Source organism: Eubalaena glacialis, chromosome 6 (genome assembly GCF_028564815.1).
Source record: "Eubalaena glacialis isolate mEubGla1 chromosome 6, mEubGla1.1.hap2.+ XY, whole genome shotgun sequence".
Lineage (NCBI taxonomy): Eukaryota > Metazoa > Chordata > Mammalia > Artiodactyla > Balaenidae > Eubalaena > Eubalaena glacialis.
In genome coordinates, this window is record NC_083721.1 from 55,754,304 (window position 1) to 55,773,835 (window position 19,532).

The 19,532-nt window shown below is 36.3% G+C and overlaps 1 protein-coding gene across 7 annotated transcripts in view; it reads left to right on the plus strand.

Annotated features, from left to right (window-relative positions):
- Positions 1-19,532, plus strand: part of BBX (BBX high mobility group box domain containing) — a 279,825-nt gene that overhangs the window by 211,313 nt on the left and 48,980 nt on the right. For all 7 annotated transcript variants that reach the window (XM_061194151.1, XM_061194153.1, XM_061194152.1 and 4 more), the window contains 3 exons: positions 4,737-4,817; positions 8,215-8,289; positions 17,269-17,349. In XM_061194151.1, the coding sequence (XP_061050134.1) occupies positions 4,737-4,817; positions 8,215-8,289; positions 17,269-17,349 (237 nt within the window). The remainder of the gene's footprint in view (positions 1-4,736; positions 4,818-8,214; positions 8,290-17,268; positions 17,350-19,532) is intronic.

Genomic DNA, 19,532 nt, shown 5'->3' on the forward strand with positions numbered 1-19,532 from the left:
AGTGTACTTCATCCCTTTTGTTGACTATGTGTCCATCACAATCCAGCTCTGTGTCTGTGGTCTTGTGCCTTGCGAAGTAGGAATGGGCTCTTAATAAAACCTAGCTTTCCAAACAGTGCGTCTGAGTGGCTTGATCTTGTTTTATATCAAGGGGCTGGATCATGTTTCTATGTCTCTCGTTATCATGATGTGCATTTTACCTGTGGGAAAAAAGTATTACCTCGTCGTAATTCTTAATTCTACTAATCATTCCCCTTCCTTGGTTATTGAGAATTATAGCTAATTTAAAGGGAAGATTGGATTTAAGGGAAGTTGAAAACGTATGTGGTTAACAAAACTGCTTTTAAAATCCCTGTAGCAGTTTTCTTTATTGGGCATATAGCAACACCTAGTGGCTTTATGGATTATTTCAGAGACTATTTCTAAAAAGAGCTTCTTGGGTTTTTTCCTCCCTTTATTGAATCTCTACTTATTTGGTATTTTTTCTTTCCTCTTAATTGATGAACAGATATCTTTGATCTCTATATTTTGTTATGTTTAGAAAGTAAGCTGGCTTTAGCTGAAGAATGGATGTTGAAGAATGATGTTTCTCCATAAAAAGCATACCCCACCTAATAAGTAATTTATGATACTGTAAATACAAACAGCAAAGTGATATTGCAAGGTGACAACATCTAGGATCCTCTAATAACTTTAAACAGGAGTCTTTTGTGGGAAATAACGTCTTCCTTCCATGTGGATGTAATGCCAGATTTCTTTGCCAAACGTTTACATGTATGCACAAATATATACACTTGCACTGGATGCCTCATTTATCAAACACTCAAGAATGAATTCTACCTCAGTACATTTTCCACGTCATTGAACCATTTTTACATTTTGCGATTTTAGATGGAAATATGTCTAGCATGTATCGCATGCATTTCTGCCTTTTAATAAGGGATATATTTTATAATTATTCTTATCTTGACAACTTAGAATCACAGTTTTAAATATTAACTACTATATTTAGGAAAAACTTTAGGACTACTTGCTCTATTTTATTATTTTTTTTAAATTTATTTTTTAGCTTTTGTGATAATCCACTTTACTAAATAACCGAGATTTTAAAAAATTTTAATACAATTTTGGAAGGTTACTTTCCATTTACAGTTTTCACAAAATATTGGCTATATTCCCCATGTTGTACAGTACATCCTTAAGCCTATCTTACACCCAATATTTTAGTTATTTGTTTTAAATAGACTACAATGCTTTATAAAACATTTGTGTTGTAAATCAACTATGCTTCAATAAAATTTTTTAAAAAATTTGTGCCTACAGTTTTTCTGTCTTTTCGCTCTGTGTCTTCTTGCTGGTGGCATTGTTTCTTTTGCAATGCTCTTCCTTTTTTTTTTTTTTAATTTATTTATTTTATTTATTTTTGGCTGCGTTGGGTCTTCGTTGCTGCACGCGGGCTTTCTCTAGTTGTGGTCAGCGGGGGCTACTCTCCGTTGCGGTGCGCGGGCTTCTCACTGCGGTGTCTTCTCTTGTTGCAGTCGCAGAGCATGGGCTCTAGGCGCGCGGGCTTCAGTAGCTGTGGCACGTGGGCTCATGGGCCTAGTTGCTCTGTGGCATGTGGGATCCTCCCAGACCAGAGCTCGAACCCGCATCCCCTGCAGTGGCAGGTGGATTCCCAACCACTGTGCCACCAGGGAAGCCCCTCTTCCTTTTTCTTATCCCCACTCTTGGCCCCTTTTGATTTGCTGCTTCTGTTAATTCTGTGGCCTAGAAAGTCAAGTAACCACACAGCTTAGTAGTAAGCCAACTCTTCTGGCTCCTAATTTTGTGCTGTTTCCATTATACTACACTGAAAATAAAGGCTAAATCTACAGTGCTTTAAAGTAAGAGTAACTAGATTTTAAAAGGAGACGTTATCCACTACAGTAAAATGCATAGCCTCAGTGACTGTAATTGCTGTTTTAACCATTGGACAGCCTTTGTTGTGTGATTCCTGGCCTGGTCATTGAGATTCCTCATATTCATAAACACAGAGAATCAAGTCAGTCAACCAGTATTCCTTGTGCATCTACTGTGCATCAGGTGCGTGGGGAGCACAAACACGCACGCATAGACTTCTCTGATTGCATAGTACAATTGACATAACGTGTAGGATTATAGATGTCTTGATAAGTAATTACATTTGAATTCTCCATACAAATAGAAAGTTTTATTTAAGACCATCCATCGTAATGATTGCAGAGGGTCTCATTTAACTTTAAACCTTTATGACTGGATGTATAGTCATGGCCATATTATCTATAATGGCACTTAAAAGAAAGTTGACTTTTCTTCTTACAGTTAATATGAACTCTAATTGAGCCATAGGTTAACTAATCTCATAAATGATAACTCTCTCATGCATCATGGGATTAGAAATAAAAATATGTGTTATATATTATATAAGCTTTATATAGGGTAGTTACCCTATATGATAATATACTTAATTCTAAATATCTCCATAGCTTTCTCTCATGTGTACAACCTACATTATTAAAGTTTTATAAAGTCACTTTATAATTTTTATTTAGTCCTAGGCTCTATTTTATTTTATTTTAATTTTTGGCCACACAATTTGTGGGATCTTAGTTCCCCAACCAGGGATTGAACCTGGGCCACAGCAGTGAAAGCACCAAATCCTTAACCACTGGACCTCCAGGGAATTCCCTAGGCTCAATTTTAAACAAAATTTTGATTATTTACAAAGATATCTAGGGTTTAAGCACACAGGATTTCTTTATAAACCAGGACAGTATTGATTTTTTTTCATTGTTTAGAAATTATAAAGATACAGTTCATTCAAGTATTCCTTCCAATAAAGGAATTTTTTGTGGCTAGTAATTTCAGGATTTGCTGGCCTTTTTTAGTACATTTTGTGTCTCCTTGGCTTCAAAGTTTTAGAAAGCAAATAAACACTTTTGGACTTTTTGGCACACTAGTTTTCAAATAGTCAAGTGACAGGGAGGGAATCAGGCTTTGGCAGCCAAACCACAGGTGGCAAGTTAATTAAAGCTTCTGCACCTTTTCTATGGAGCTTATCACTGGAAGAAGTTGGCCATTACCCTTTCAAATCCAAAGGTGACAATTAAAATTTTAAATGCTTGCTCCTGCCCAGTGGCCTATGACGTTGTTAGAGAAACACATCTTCCATGTCTACTGAAGAAGTTCAGTGAGAAACTCTAGTTTTAGGAACATAACCTGGGTGACTGCCAGCTTCTTCCATAGATTCAACCATCTAATTTAATCACATGCAGCTATTAAAATTATATTGGAAAAGGTTTAATAACAGGAAAATCAATGTATTGTTAAAAACGAACATTTTGTAACTGTAGTACATCGTCCCATTTCTGTTGAAAACATTATCTATACACACAACTGGAAGAATATACATGGAATATTACCAGTGCTTATCTTTGGGAGATGATTTTTCTTCTGGGTTTTTTTTTTTTTTTTCAGATTTTCAATAGTGATCTTGGATTATTTTGTTGTCAGAAACATGTTATAAAAAGTATTTTTAACTTTTATTTTTCTTCTAAAGTGAAAGATAACTTGTTCCCTAAGACTCTCTAACCTTGTCATTCAGGAAAGGAGAGAGAGGGGACACACTGTTTTGGTATTTAGAAGACATGTTGTCAATTTTGATTTAGTTAATTCAACAAATACTTGAGTATCTACATTGTGCCCAGGCAATGTTGAGGATTCTGCATTAAACAAAATCCCTGGGAGAAGATGGACCATAAACACATACTTATGTCTTGTGGTGGTCAGTGCTAAGTGCTATAATAATAAAGAATAAGGGGATTATTGAATGTTGGGGAGTAGAGATGTCATTTACCTGTCTGGTCCTACGTTCCTTTATCTGTAAAAAGGGTTAGATCAGAGGGATGCTGAAATCCTTCCCCTCTAACATTCTATGACTCCTATGACTTTTGAATTATAGGCTACTACCTAAGTTATTATTTCACCCAAATGCAGAAATGGGTCAATTTTTAACATTGAAATGAAGAGGAATTATGTATCCTGAGAATAGTACTTGATAAACAGCAAGAATTTTTTAAAAAATCAGTGGTGTTTCTGTAACTATTGTTAATAATGAAAATCACAGGTAAAGATTGTAGAGCATTAAATGTTTACCCAGTGTCGTAAATAATATACAAGAATATATTATAAAGGAAATTTCTCTTAGGAAAATAGTACTAACTTTTCTAAGATTGGGGCTTGTATATAAATACATGAAAACCCTGGAAAACAAAAATTGGACCTTAGTTTTGTTTTCCCAAAAGGTTTATAATCGAAACTCATTTGCGTTTTCATGTACTCAGGTTATATGAAATAGTGGGGAAACACAGAACATGGAAGAAGTAGATATTCTTTGGATTTGGTTGCAGAAAGCCAAGAGATCAAATAGGCATCATTTTAGACATTTCTCTTTGGTTAATAGTAATTTTTCTGAAATGCATTGTCCTGTCTATCTCCTACAATTTATGGCATTATTTAGTAGTTGAATGAATATATAAAACTTGATAAAACCTTGTGTAAGACTTTGCAGAATATAACTACCTTTTTGTCACAGTACTGCCTCAAATTTGGGGAGTCAAAACCATTCCTTAAATAGGAATGTTTTACGTGACATTTGTCTTCTCTTGTCTTCCAGAAGCTATTTTTGTGATGCCTCATACCACCTTTCTTTGTTTCAGATATCCTCTGGCACTTGCAGGCCTGATGTTTCAGAATCCTCTGAATTGCGTCAGAAGTCACCATTATTTCAGTTTGCCGAGGTAATATATTACAATTTATACTTAATGAAATTGTAAAGTGAGCTTAAATTTGGGCTGATGAAAGTAACTTAAAGCAAAGAAGAACCCTGCGTTCTTAGCTCAAGTAATCATAAAAGGGAAAATAGTACCAAATTCTGGAACTTTAGAGTCTCTTAATTAAGGAATAAATATGTTTGTAGAAGCTTGTTATTAACTCATACTAAATATTATTGCACTTAAACCTCATCACTAATTTTTATTCATGGATAGGAAAGTTAAGAATATAATTGAACTATTTTTAGAACTTAGTCATTTATAAGATTGATTTGTCAGGTATTAAATCAGAAGACAGAATTGACTCATGGTTATTGGCTGTGCATTCCTTTGTATTTATTTTAAGTAAACTTCTCTTAATTGAAACTTTAGCATGCAGTTGGCAGTTTTCAAAATCTTATATCTTGTGTCAAACCTGTTTGGCTCAGTATGTCTCTGACATATTCAGAGATGATGTAGAAAAGCACATTATCCTTGATATAAAGTCTAAAGGTTAAGACTGCTTCCCAAAATATCTGCCTTTACCCTAGAACTCAATATGGAGCCATCATTGATTACTTTTTTTCTAAACTTTAAACCACATGGTCTTCCCTTGATCATTCTAATTGTCTTTCACTAGACCTTCTTTCACACTGTCATCCTTCCTAATGTTTGCCCCTTGTGGTACAGTTTTGTACAAAGGAGAGCATATTTTTAGTTTCAGACTTTTTTCTCCTCTAGTGTCCTTTCCTGGTGGTTCTCAACATTTCATTGGCAGAATTACTTTTCACACTGGCATATTAGGTCATTCCTTTTATGACATTGTTTATTATATGCCTAAATGTCCTGCTGATATCACCAGAATGTTTTAATATATATTTGCTCACATAATACTCCTTATCTGTCACTTTCCTTTCTGCTCTCTGTGAGATGTGCCATGAATTCCAATTGTTTTTTATATTGTTTCCTCAAGAATTTAATGTAATAGCAGATTCAGTCTGCACTCCCTTTTAAACAGTAGTTTTAGACATATTAAATAATGTTAGTCTCAACTTTGAAAGCAGAGATACTTAACCAGTGATCCCTGGTGAAAGATGTAGTGAAATCTCTCAAATTTCACATGAAATTTTGGGTGTGTTGACACATGTGCATGTTTTTGGTTACTACAGCAAACCAAAGATTCCAAAGAGATCCCTGACCCTAATCTAATATTTCTTCAGGAGCTCCCTATTCATGTCAACATCTCCTTTATCCCAATATTAATTTGGAGAAACATCCTTTTGTTTAAAAACTTGTGAAATGCTTTTCAAAAATCTAGATTGTTTATACCACTGGTTCTGTTTTGTTCACTGTCTAATTTAATCCTTGAAGAAATATATTGTAAGTCAGGCATTTCCCCTTACACAAGCTATTTATTTTCTTTAACTTTTATAGAGGGTTGGTAGGAGTGAAAAGTCATGTCTGAAGTAAGACCTACAGTTTATAATTCCCAGGATTTCAGGAACATCCTTGTGGATTCATATCTGCAGTCTCTCACAGCTTGCACACGGAGGTCTTTTTTTTTTTTTTTTAATTTTATTTATTTATTTATTTATGGTTTTGTTGGGTCTTCGTTTCTGTGTGAGGGCTTTCTCTAGTTGCGGCAAGTGGGGGCCACTCTTCATCGCGGTGCGCGGGCCTCTCACTATCGCGGCCTCTCTTGTTGCAGAGCACAGGCTCCAGACGCGCAGGCTCAGTAATTGTGGCTCACGGGCCTAGTTGCTCCCCGGCATGTGGGATCTTCCCAGACCAGGGTTCAAACCTGTGTCCCCTGCATTGGCAGGCAGATTCTCAACCACTGCGCCACCAGGGAAACCCCACGGAGGTCTTTTGAAATGATAGGTTTCATGGTTTGACCAAGAAGAGTTCTACATCTTTACCCTGAAATATTTTCAAAGTACTTGGTTAGATCTTAGCCATTTATGACAATTTGTGTATGTCTAGTTTGTTAAATAGGATCTGGGAGATCTTTTTTCTTTTTACTGATATTTGTTCTAAAAATGCTTATTTGTCTGATGCAAAAGATATGGTGGAATTAAAATTTTCCTAATGCCTTCAGCAATGAATAGAGTCAATAATTCCATCAGGCTCTCTTGTAATTCTTTCTTATCCCTAAAACTGACTTTGATATTTTATCACCAACTGGCTCCATTGTTTTTCTAAACAACTTAATTTAATTAATATGAAAAAATGATTCCTGGGATTGAGGAGTCATGATCAAGCTGCATGTATTGCTTAGTAAGTTCCCTTTGATGGAGTCGGTGAGCACAGTTAATTGAAGAAAAAGACTTTTGTGGAACTGGAAATGGGCTGAATTTACAGTGCTCAGGCTTTCTGCTCTTGTGACTCATTTTCACCCTAGTTTGTAGTTGGATAGAAACTTTGTTCACTTTGAAACCAAAATTAATAACTGACCTTCCTCTCAAAACATCCTAAAAACTATTTCCATGTGGCCCTCAGAGCAAACTTTTAATGAGGCTATCATAATCACCAAATAGAAACAAAAGTTCTCCTAGCTGAAGCAAGGATGGTGTGACAGAATCCTCTATCCACTGTCAGACACCTGAGGGGCATGTGTGTGTGTGTGTGTGTGTGTGTGTGTGTGTGTGTGTGTGTGTGTTGGATGGGAGGATGCATGGTGTTATAAAATAAAGAAATGCTGTTCATATTCAATAAACAATTTATTGAGTTTTGGTAGTGTATTCTATGTATTCTATGTATTATAGAATTCTATGTATTGGCAGTGTATTCTATGGCTTATTTTCTTCTTACCATAATCCTGTAAAATGGGGATTATCATCATCATCATCAATTTACAGTTGGGAAAAATAAATCTCAAGAGAGATTAGCTGAGCTGCCCAAGGTCATGTAGCTAGTGAGTAGCAGAACTAAGATTCAGTCCCAGATACTCTGACCCACATGGTTTGCTTCTCCAACCCTGTTTCACAGCTGTCTCGAAGCAGAGAACAGCTTGAGGGGAGTGCTGTAGGGAGGAGAGAGATTTACTTGCAGCTTTCAACTTTTAATAATATTTTAGAAAATTCACTGAAGTAAGGAAATTTATCTCTACAGGTGTCCTCAACTGCTATTTGATACATATCTGATACCCTTTCAAGAGACATGGCAAATGAGCCAAACTCAGTCTTTTTTGTTCTTTCCATGTGTGTTTTTAGAAACATGGCCTTTGTCTTCGTTTATCATTGATACTGTTTTTCTAAGAGGGATTGAGGGTGATGACTCATGTCTTAATCTTTATCTGTGTGTACAGTGGAAATATTTGGCAGAATCTATTAGTCTGTTATGGTAGAATGTACTTGTGCTTTAAAAATTATTTGTTTCCTTTCAGATATCTTCAGGTACCTCCCACCCTGATGTTCCTTCAAAACAATGTCAAGCATCAGCCTTGTTTCAGTTTGCAGAGGTATGGCCTTCTTTTTTGTCGTTGTTGTTGTTTTCTTTTTTTTTTGAATTTTATTTTATTTATTTTTTTATACAGCAGGTTCTTATTAGTCATCAATTTTATCCACATCAGTGTATACATGTCAATCCCAATCTCTCAATTCATCACACCACCACCCACGCTGCCGCTTTCCCCCCTTGGTGTCCATACGTTTGTTCTCTACATTTGTGTCTCAGTTTCTGCCCCGCAAACCGGTTCATCTGTACCATTTTTCTAGGTTCCACATATATGCGTTAATATACCATATTTGTTTTTCTCTTTCTAACTTACTTCACTCTGTATGACAGTCTCTAGATCCGTCCACATCTCAACAAATGACCCAATTTCGTTCCCTTTTATGGCTGAGTAGTATTCCATTGTATATATGTACCACATCTTCTTTATCCATTCGTCTGTCGATGGGCATTTAGGTTGCTTCCATGACCTGGCTATTGTAAATAGTGCTGCAATGAACATTTGGGTGCATGTGTCTTCTTGAATTATAGTTTTCTCTGGGTATGTGCCCAGTAGTGGGATTGCTGGATCATATGGTAATTCTATTTTTAGTTTTTTAAGGAACCTCCATACTGTTCTCCATAGTGGCTGTATCAATTTACATTCCCACCAACAGTGCAAGAGGGTTCCCTTATCTCCACACCCTCTCCAGCATATGTTGTTTGTAGATTTTCTGATGATGCCCATTCTAACTGGTGTGCGGTGATACTTCATTGTAGTTTTGATTTGCATTTCTCTAATAATTAGTGATGTTGAGCAGCTTTTCATGTGCTTCGTGGTCATCTGTATGTCTTCTTTGGAGAAATGTCTATTTAGGTCTTCTGCCCATTTTTGGATTGGATGGTTGGTTTTTTAATATTGAGCTGCATGAGCTGTTTATGTATTTTGGAGATTAATCCTTTGTCCGTTGATTCATTTGCAAATATTTTCTCCCATTCTGAGGGTTGTCTTTTCGTCTTGTTTATAGTTTCCTTTGCTGTGCAAAAGCTTTGAAGTTTCATTAGGTCCCATTTGTTTATTTTTGTTTTTATTTCCATCACTCTAGGAGGTGGGTCAAAAAAGATCTTGCTGTGATTTATGTCAAAGAATGTTTTTCCTATGTTTTCCTCTAAGAATTTTATAGTGTCCGGTCTTACATTTAGGTCTCTAATCCATTTTGAGTTTATTTTTGTGTATGGTGTTAGGGAGTGTTCTAATTTCATTCTTTTACATGTAGCTGTCCAGTTTTCCCAGCACCACTTATTGAAGAGACTGTCTTTTCTCCATTGTATATCCTTGCCTCCTTTGTCATAGATTAGTTGACCATAGGTGCATGGGTTTATCTCTGGGCTTTCTATCCTGTTCCATTGATCTATATTTCTGTTTTTGTGCCAGTACCATATTGTCTTGATTACTGTAGCTTTGTAGTATAGTCTGAAGTCAGGGAGTCTGATTCCTCCAGCTCCTTTTTTTCCCCTCAAGACTGCTTTGGCTATCTGGGGTCTTTTGTGTCTCGATACAAATTTTGAGATTTTTTGTTCTAGTTCTGTGAAAAATGCCATTGGTAATTTGATAGGGGTTGCATTGAATCTGTAGATGGCTTTGGGTAGTATAGTCATTTTCACAATATTGATTCTTCCAATCCAAGAACATGGTATATCTCTCCATCTGTTTGTGTCATCTTTGATTTTTTTCATCAGTGTCTTATAGTTTCAGTTTGCAGAGGTATGGCCTTCTTTAAAAAAAAAAAAAAATATATATATATATATATATACACACACACATTGGGTTCAGAAAACTTATTGAGCTCAGGAAGTATTGGAATGGAATTTTATAACATATAGAGAACTTTAGGCATGCCTCTTGCCATTACTAACATAATACACATGGGAGGCTACTTATTGCTTTTTGCTGCCTTTGCTCTAATCACAGATCGGCTCCAGAATTTATACCCATTTTACAAGCATTCATTAAAGAGTTCACTCAGAATACACACTTTCCAGTAATTCATTTATTTCATTTTGCCTTGTTTTTAACTTATTTTAAAAGCTTAGGAAAATTGTCAACGTGAAGGCCATAGCATTCCAATTTATTAAATCTTTCCAATAGTGAAATTAGATGCTGTAGATGAATAACTCTCACAGTGAATGCAGGGGTGAATAGGACCTGTTAGATCATCAGTGCTTAGCTTTGGGTGTGATGTAGCTTCAGCCAGTATTTTTATTAGCGTTTAACCCTGGGCTTAGGTCAAGTCAGCTCATGCAGGATCTTAGATTTCTTCGGATTGTCAGCCAGAGAGAGAGAGTACACACTAGAGAGTATTTTCTTGGTTGGTATCATGAGAAGGCAAATCTGATAATGCTTGATTTTGCCACAAATGCCCTGGCCTCAATCATATGCTCATTTCTAACGAGCACTATATGACAAATAATAAAATATATCCCTTTTGTAAAAATAAGATGCCATCTGCTTTAGGTCTTTCCCCATTTTCCTTTTTATTAATTTCAACCAAAAATGCATATAATAAACTAAGCAGTTTTTTATAAGGTTGAGAGAAAATGACAAGCAGGACTGTTCTGTTTAATATTGATGTATTGAATCACTTTGATTCATTTGCATAAAGAGTGCTGCATAAATGAAATGTAAAATGATATCCTTTTGGCAAGAGAAAACCCAGCATCTTACTTCAAAAATGAGAAAAAATTACTTTTAGCGCTTACATTTAAAAAAAAAAAAATGCTGCTTCCTCTTTGGACTCTTGTGTCAACCACCATGACTTGATCCAACCCTCTGGCCTGTTTATCTGTTAGGCTTCTCTGCCACAGTATTTGCTTTACTCGTTGAGGGCTATTCTATAAAACTGGTAACAAAAGTATCATGTAATGGTATCATTTCATGAAGAACAATTTGCTTGATGAATCTGAATAAATTAAGATTTTATCATAATTTTTCATTATGATAAACAGGCTTTTCTTTTCATTGTCTGGGGAATAGTTTTGTTTAATATTTCCTTGCTTTCCTCTAGTCATTGACATCCTTTTACTTGATACTAATAATTTTTTCAAAGGTAAAAAGAATTTTGACGTGAGGACTATAAATTTATTTTTAATGTTGGTACCTGAGCAGTCCCATCCAACCTTTTAGAAACAGCTCCTTCAAAACAGAATTTATTTGCCATGTATTCTTTTTGATTAAATTCTACACTCTGTAGCATGAATATCAGAACGTAGTGGCTCGTCTTTGACACATCTGATATTTACATATGCACTATTTACCAAGAGTTTTCAATTTAATTAAAAATGTTTGTATGACATACCTCAGCTGATGCATTTCTAACAGGTATTGCCACTCAGAGTGTGGTTCTTGTTTAAGTGAGATCACCATCAGATTTATTAGGCGCCTCAAAGCCCTGGGCAGCTCTGAGGAACCAGTTTGATGGTGTAACAGCCACTGTCCTGTGATTCTGGAGAGTGAGATCCCATACCTCTCTTAAATTAATTTGTTCTTACTACTTAGTACACTCACTCCTCAAAAAGAAAGTTTTTTTCTGGGGAAGAACCTCTTATTACTTACGAGGAGTTGTGCAGGGAGACATTTCCAGATGTTACTCCTCTCCTCAATGGCACTTGTCTTCTGAGGGTTTTTGACTGTGCATTTATAAGATTTGAGGAAGCTTTAAAAAAATTAATTTGAAAACTTATTATGAGTTGTTTCAGGCATCATTAACAGAGGAAGGCATGCATGATGGAGAAACCAAAATAAAATGTTCTGCCCTAGAATCAAATACAGTTCCCCTTCTCAACTCTGTATATTATTTTTCCCAGTTATATTTTGCATAGGTTGACAATTAAGAGCCCTAAAAATTCCTAAGCAAATTAAATTATTACATACTTAGTTGTTTACTTGTAAATGTTATATGTGATTATACAAGAAAAGTACAGTACATGGTTCTCTAAGGATATTTGTGACCTCCAGTCGCTTTCCTCAGCTGACTCAAGAGAAGTTTCAATCTCTTTCATGTTATGATCTGACCATATTGTCAGCCCAGTACTGGGCTGGTTTATTCAAAGCTAAACAATAGCTAACTAGATGAACTAATAAAATTATCTACTACAATCTGCTATGAGCATATCTATTGCAGTAGAAATAGAATAGCCTATAATTACTGTGATTGTATCCCTAAAACTCTTAATTATTTCATAAAACACCCATCACCTTTGAGAAAACACAAAGACTCTTGAAATTCTTGTTCTAATTAGTCTATAGCAGAGTTTCTCAAACTTTAAAATACACCAGAGTCACCTCAAAGGCTTCTTCAAACACAGATTGCTGAACCCTACCCCCAAAGTTTCTTATTAAGTCTGCAGCGGGGCCTGAGAATTTGCACTTTCAACAAGTTTCCTATTAGGGAACCGCAGTTTGAGATCACTGCTCTGTACTTTGCAATTTTTACCGCAGGTTATTAAATCAGCATTGGCAAGGCACTTTCTGGTATCTCTGGGACCTTACAGGGAAAGGGTTAAGTGAGGAAGGAATGGGCAGATAATAGAAATTTACCCAATGGGCCACTTTATACCCCTCATCCCTTTTCAGAGGGATTCTCAGTCCTATTATGTGCACTTAGAGAAAAGTAGGTGTTTATATAATTTAGGAAACAATTTACTCTTTAAAAATGTTTAGCTTTGTAATATCACTTTAAGATCAGGCTTGCAAAATTCTTAGAGCCCATTCGCGTTAATTTCATTTACAAGTGTTCATAACTCTAGGAAGACATTAGCTATTGGTCATTTATCGTGTAATACAATTATCCTAGAAATGCAGTTTTTAAAAAAACAGTAAGCCCCGGGCATTTCTTTAAGTTGAAAATATTTTTTCTTTTATGTCTTGGGTCTCCGTGTCACAAGCTGAGAAGGATATCTTTCCTTCTTAACCAAATCTGATAGTTTTAAAACCCATTGAAGTAACCTGCGTGGAACCATAAAATTGAATAAAGAACATTTTGTTTGTAGGTTCCTCATAAATGTTTATGTTTAAAGGGAGAAAGATACATCTGCTTTACAAGATTTAGAAAGAAATATAGAGTGCAGAGCCTGTTTTCCTCGCATTTCAGCCTGTCTCCCATTCTGTATTGATGCTCATAATTCATCTAGATTCAACTTGGCCCTTCTGAAGAGCCATCACTCTGTTTCCAGGCTCTGATCCATTAAGTTGGTCAAAGTGAGTTTCCTATCTACATTTTTTGTTGTTTACAGGTAGAGTGACACATCTGTCACTGTTTAGATCTCGTTTACTGAAGACTAATGACCAAATGTAATGCCAGAAGGGAGCTGTTGTCTTCCATTATTTAACGAGTCTGGAAGCCTTGCCTGGTCCACATATCCTCTTCTCTGCTGTGTGGCTGACTCTTACACCTAGAGTATATCTTTGCGTTGAAAAATTGCATATTTACTTTGAAGACAGGAAGCTAATCTGGACAATTTAGACAAATAGATTTGAACATTAAAACTTTCCTTAGAAGGCTTTTACTTTGCCAATATAAATACAACCGTTATCGCACCAAGGTATCGTCACAATTGGATATAAACAATAGGTGCACCTTTAACACATTCATTTTCATGATGGAATGCCCAGTATGTTACGGAATATTACACTCAACACAGACTCCATATACTCACGCTGCAGCTCATCAGTGTGAAAGTCTTACATGGTTTATTGGAAGTGTTAATATTTCTTTTAAGGTAAGGAAGACCAATCATCTCATGTTGTTCATTTGTTCTCTGATTCATTTATTCACTCAACAATTGTTAGTCATTTCCTCCCAGGCTACAGTGTTTATGATACCCCTCATAATTGCAAAAGCCTTCCAGCTAATTTGCTTTTGATCTTTACCACCTCTTTCCTTGGTGTGCTCCCCTACCTCAGTCAGCTATAAAATTAACAGTTTTAACACCCAGGGTGATAATTTTTCTTGGCGCTTTTGCTGTACATCACATACTTTTAACACCCACCCTGTTTATCAGAACATTCCACAGTAGGCAGAGGAGAGACTACAGTGGAGTTAACAGATTAGCAAGCACCATCCAACTTGAGGAAAATGAAAAGCATAGCCATGAACATACTGTGCAGTATGGCCCACTACTGCCCCCTACCCAGGAGGGTAGCATAACACACACTTCCCACCACTAGCTGACCTGTCATTGAAAAACATGTATTAGCTACATTATTCTTACTTCAAAGGATGTGTATGTCTCTTAAATAGAAAAAGAAAACAGACAGGGAAATGAACAATGGTATAACAAATTGGCATTACACAAGCTATGCTTATATTAGAAGCCATCAGAGTAAATGAGATTACTGAGAGAAAATGTGTAAAGAAAAAGAGAGGGGCCCTAAGACAAAACCCTGAGGGAAAACATTTAAGTGCTCTCTATAGAAAGGAGAGCCAACAAAGAACAACAGCAAGGAGCGGCCTGAGAGGTAGGAGGAAAACAAGGACTCTGCAGTATTGGAAATCCAGAGGAGACTCTCAAAAGAAAGGTCAGCTATGCCCAGTGCTGCAGACATTAACATATATTCAACCCCCTGCCCCCAATTAAGAAGCCAAAAGACATTTTTAGAAAGTATATCTTACCGCTAAGTTGTTCTATGAAAATTTTATTGTTAGGTGATTCTAGAAACGTTGGACTGCTAAAATATGTTGACTCTCCCCTAACATCCTTTGAAAATAAGGCTTCCAGCAACCTTGAGCATTTAAAATACTGCCCTGTACCTACAAATAGGTAAAAATCCTCCCATAAGTGATGAGGAAAATAGTTCTTACTAAACATTAGGTGATGGTTTCTTTTGCAAGGCAAGGAACCATTCTCAAGCCTCGACTCGAACAGCTGTGCATTAACTCAGCTGGCAGGTAATACATCCGAGCGGTCAGAAGTTCGACGCTGAGCCTCTGGGTGTGCCGTGCAGGCATTTGACAGGCTTCGTGGTAGTGAACACACACACACACACACACACACACACACATAGCGTCAAGGAACAAAAACTTACAGCAGCAAAAGCGACAGCAGAGGGAGCCAGTGGAAGAGCTAGAAAACAGTGTCGGGCTGTGTAGGGGAGCGTCACCCAGCTTGTTGTTCTCTTGAGGGTATCGTATGATTATGTGACAAATTTAATATTTTATAGATTATTAAATTTAATAATTCTCCTCTGACATTGCAATTTTTAATTCTGTTCTAATTTCAGTCTGTAACTAATTTTTGGAAGTGTCCTAAAAGAGTTTATTTATTAGTGTTAACAATGATAAATCCTTATGACTAATAATTGTACTGTTCATTGAGAGCATAATGTGGGCTGAGCACTGTGCCGAACTCTTCACTAACATAACATCTAATCTTCACAAAAGTAATTAATACGGGGCAGGTATTGTTTCTATTTTGAAGGTGAAGATGAGGTCTTAATTATTTGCTTAAGTCCACACAGCAAGAAGTAATGAAGGCACGTTTGTCTGACACAAAAGCCATGTCCTTTCTATTATACAACCTTGGTTCACGGGACTGGCATTGATGTTCAGTACTTCTTTCCCCCAAGTCACTAGAATCAGTGATTATATTAAATGTGTTTATTTCTCTTAGTCTAGTGATAAGGTTAGTAATTGAATTCACCTTGTCTAAAAAAGGAGAAATGGCATATATCAGAGAAAATTCAGCTAGAGGAAAATCTTCAAAAAGATTCAGCCCCTAAGTTGATCTTCTAAAGAAAAAGTAAGTGATTGGGATAAATAGGAAAGGACTCTTTTAAAAATGATAGTACCCAGGAAGAAAAATTCCTTAAAACTTTCTTAAACTAGTCCCTTCTGAGTGGCCCAGGTAGCGTATTAAATATTTGCCTCTTATTCAGCAGGTGTTCTAGGGAGAATTTTCTCTAGCAGTAAGTCCCCAGTCTCTTCTGGGGCTGACAGCTCCATAGAATTCCCTGGGGGTCTTGGGGTCACCTGTAAGGGTATAGTCACAAGGTAGGTTTGTCTCCTAAACTGAACTGAGAAATACCTCTGTCTTAAACTGAGAAAGAATTCAGAGTCACAAAGAATATTAAAAACTTAGACCATAGCTAGCTGCTCTAATGATGACAGAACTTCTCTAGGAGAAGAATACTTTGTAAAGATCTTTAAGAATGTATGCCCTTCTCAATTCTTTATGGAGTTAAGCTAGAAATTGAAAATTAAGTTTTCATATAAAAACGAGAAAGGACAGTGCTGTTCATTGTTATTAGTGCCTGCCTGCTGTTGAACCAAATTTGCAGAAGAGGATGCAGTCACGATGTAATGTTGTGTGTATGTTGATGTGCTACAACTTAGGTCTTAACTGTACGGCTTATTGAGATTTGTGGTCTTGACTGTCAATCTTTGTGTACTTTAGAGCATACTCTCAGAGCCAGTGCCAGTGTTTTATGTAAAACTTTTAGCTTCACCAGCTCTTGTCATATTGCCTAGCACATTTATATTGGATTCTCAAAAAAATTTTGTTGACTGGCTTGTTGGCTGTCTTTTCACAGTGATTCCAAATATATTTCAACGAAAAATTAACTAATTGCTTTTTGGTAAATATAAAATGACATTAAATCTCTTTTCTATGTGGCAAGTTGCTGAGTTGGTATTTATATGGAAATGGAAATGCATAACTTGTTTTAAGGTTGTAGAGTTAAATTTAGGGCCTGGAATACTCAAGATAATAATACTCTTGTCATCCAACAGCCACCCAAGCCACACCTGTTTTTTTGTTACTATTTTTGAGGCTATTTACTAAAATTGGTTTCAAAATTATAATCCCAAGCATAACACATTTAAAGTTATTTGGTACTTGGGAGCAATGACGTTCTCATTAAACTAAGGAAAGTTCCTGAATGTGTGTGAATGGGGAGCGAAAATTCTGATATCACAGTTAATATTCTTTATGTGAATTGTTTTCAATATAGATTTCTTCGAACACTTCACAGTTGGGCGGTGCTGAACCTGTAAAACGCTGTGGAAAGTCTGCACTCTTTCAACTGGCAGAGGCAAGTTCTAAGAATATGTTGTGATAAGATCTGCAGTGGTCAAAGTCACAATAAAGTTAATCATAACGGTGTTCCCTAAACTGTACCATCTCACCTGTGACCATAAAGTGTGTTGTATCTAATTTTCAACAATGATAGGGTTAACCTTTAACTTAAGGAAGTGGACTTTTGCTACGAAAAGTCATTAAGCATTGAAAAAGGTTACCCAGGGAAATTGCAAAATCTTTTTCACAGGTAGTATTTTAAAATAAGGTCAGTTTTTGTCTCTCTCAGATTGGTTAAGTAAGTACATCCTAAACCGAGAAGAATGGCCTAGGTCATTTTCCTCTTCTCTGATTCTCCTGTGATATCTATAAATCCCTAGAAAGCACTACCGTTAAACTAGGTGGTTGATGTTTTAACTTGGGGGTTGTTTTCAGTGAAGAACTCAAAGGATGTGTTCTAAAGTCTGGTTTTATAGCATCTATCAGTTGTACATTTGATGTGACGTGGGTGTAAAATGCTACTACTCCTTTGGCAAAGTAGGAAAGATGCTTTTGTAAAGCCTAAGGAGGACAGAGCCCTCACTTGGCGGGGGATGGTGGGGGGGAGAAGATGCCGGGAGTGGTCATTGCTGGGACGGGTGGCAACAAGGCTTCCTCCGCCAAGCTGGACCGATCTGCCCTACGGGGACTTGTGCGAGAAATGGCTTTAGCGCCAGGACACTGTTGTAGCAGTTTTCTCTTTTGGTGAGACAAATTAGGAGGTACAAAATGAGTGACCCAAAATCTCTATATTAAACTTCCTTTTCTCTCTTTTTTCTGGCTTCCTTCCAATGAGTTCCTTCTGAGTTTTTTTGTGATATGGTTTTTATAAATTCTTTGAGTTTATTGAACTTAATGGGACAACCTGTCATTTTCTAAATTTTATGGTAGCTTGTATCGTAAAAATTTAGCAGTTTTAAATATCTTTATTTTTTTTTATGTTTTATTTTATTTTTTTGGCCACACCTCGTGGCTTGCGGGATCTTAGTTCCTCAACCAGTGATCGAACCCGGGCCCCGGCAGTGAAAGTGCTGAGTCCTAATTACTGGACCGTCAGGGAATTCCCCCTAAATATCTTTAAAGTAAGCTTTTAAAGTCCAGCCAGATCCAAATTAGGAATATAAAAATAAAAAGGCCTGAAACAGTAACGTATGTAAGTAGTGGGACAAACTAATCCATTTTTGTCTGACATGAAGCTGACATGCTTCTTGTATAAGAGAAATTCAGACTCAAATAGAGGGCTATGAATGACTAGAAAAATTAGGAATGCCACAGGGAATAGTTTTTAAAAGAACTGGGTAAGTCAGTGGCAGAGTACTGTTTCTGATAGAACTAAAATGATAAAGATCTGGCAATGAGTGTGCCTTTAGAGTTGTAAACGTGTCTTCGTAAACAGGGAGACTATGAGGTCATAAATTTGTCCAGTATCTGTAAGACTATATAGATTGTCAAGATAATTTATTTGAAAGAAGTGATAATTTTTCTTAAATAAGATGAATATGGCCCTTTCTGCGTTTCCCGGAGGATGGGGTATGTACATATATACAGACATATCCATATGGTCCTTTAAATATTAAACAACACTGATTTATAAAACACACTAGCTTTCAGTGTGAATATTTGTTTATTAAATAGTTTTGTATTAGACATGTATGGACCTTAGAGGTGCTTTGCTGTGGGCGGGGTGCTAGAGCAATGAATCTGTCTTCTCGTTTTCTTTCTTTGGCATAACAGTCACAAAAAAATGGATTCCCCATTAAATCAGAGCTCATTAAAAAGAACACTCTTCAAATTTGTAAGGATGCATCCCAAATATAAAACAGATGCTATGGTTTAACAGATGTTTCAATGCTGGTATCATAATTTAAAGGGGTAAAAATGACTGCAATAAGCCTATTCCAATTATAGCAAATCAGCTTATACTCAGACTTAGTTTCTTATAACATCCAAGTAAAAATAATATGCTTTTGATGGAACAGCGTTGGTAAAAAATAATTTACCAAGAAAATCTTCTCACATTATTATTTGTACCACATGAATATGATGCCATAATGCTAATAGAGTGTGTTTTAGAATAACATCCTAAAGCCTTCCCAGTTTATAATTAAACATAAATATGTGCACAATGGATTAATCAGCATCTCTAAATAATCACCAGTG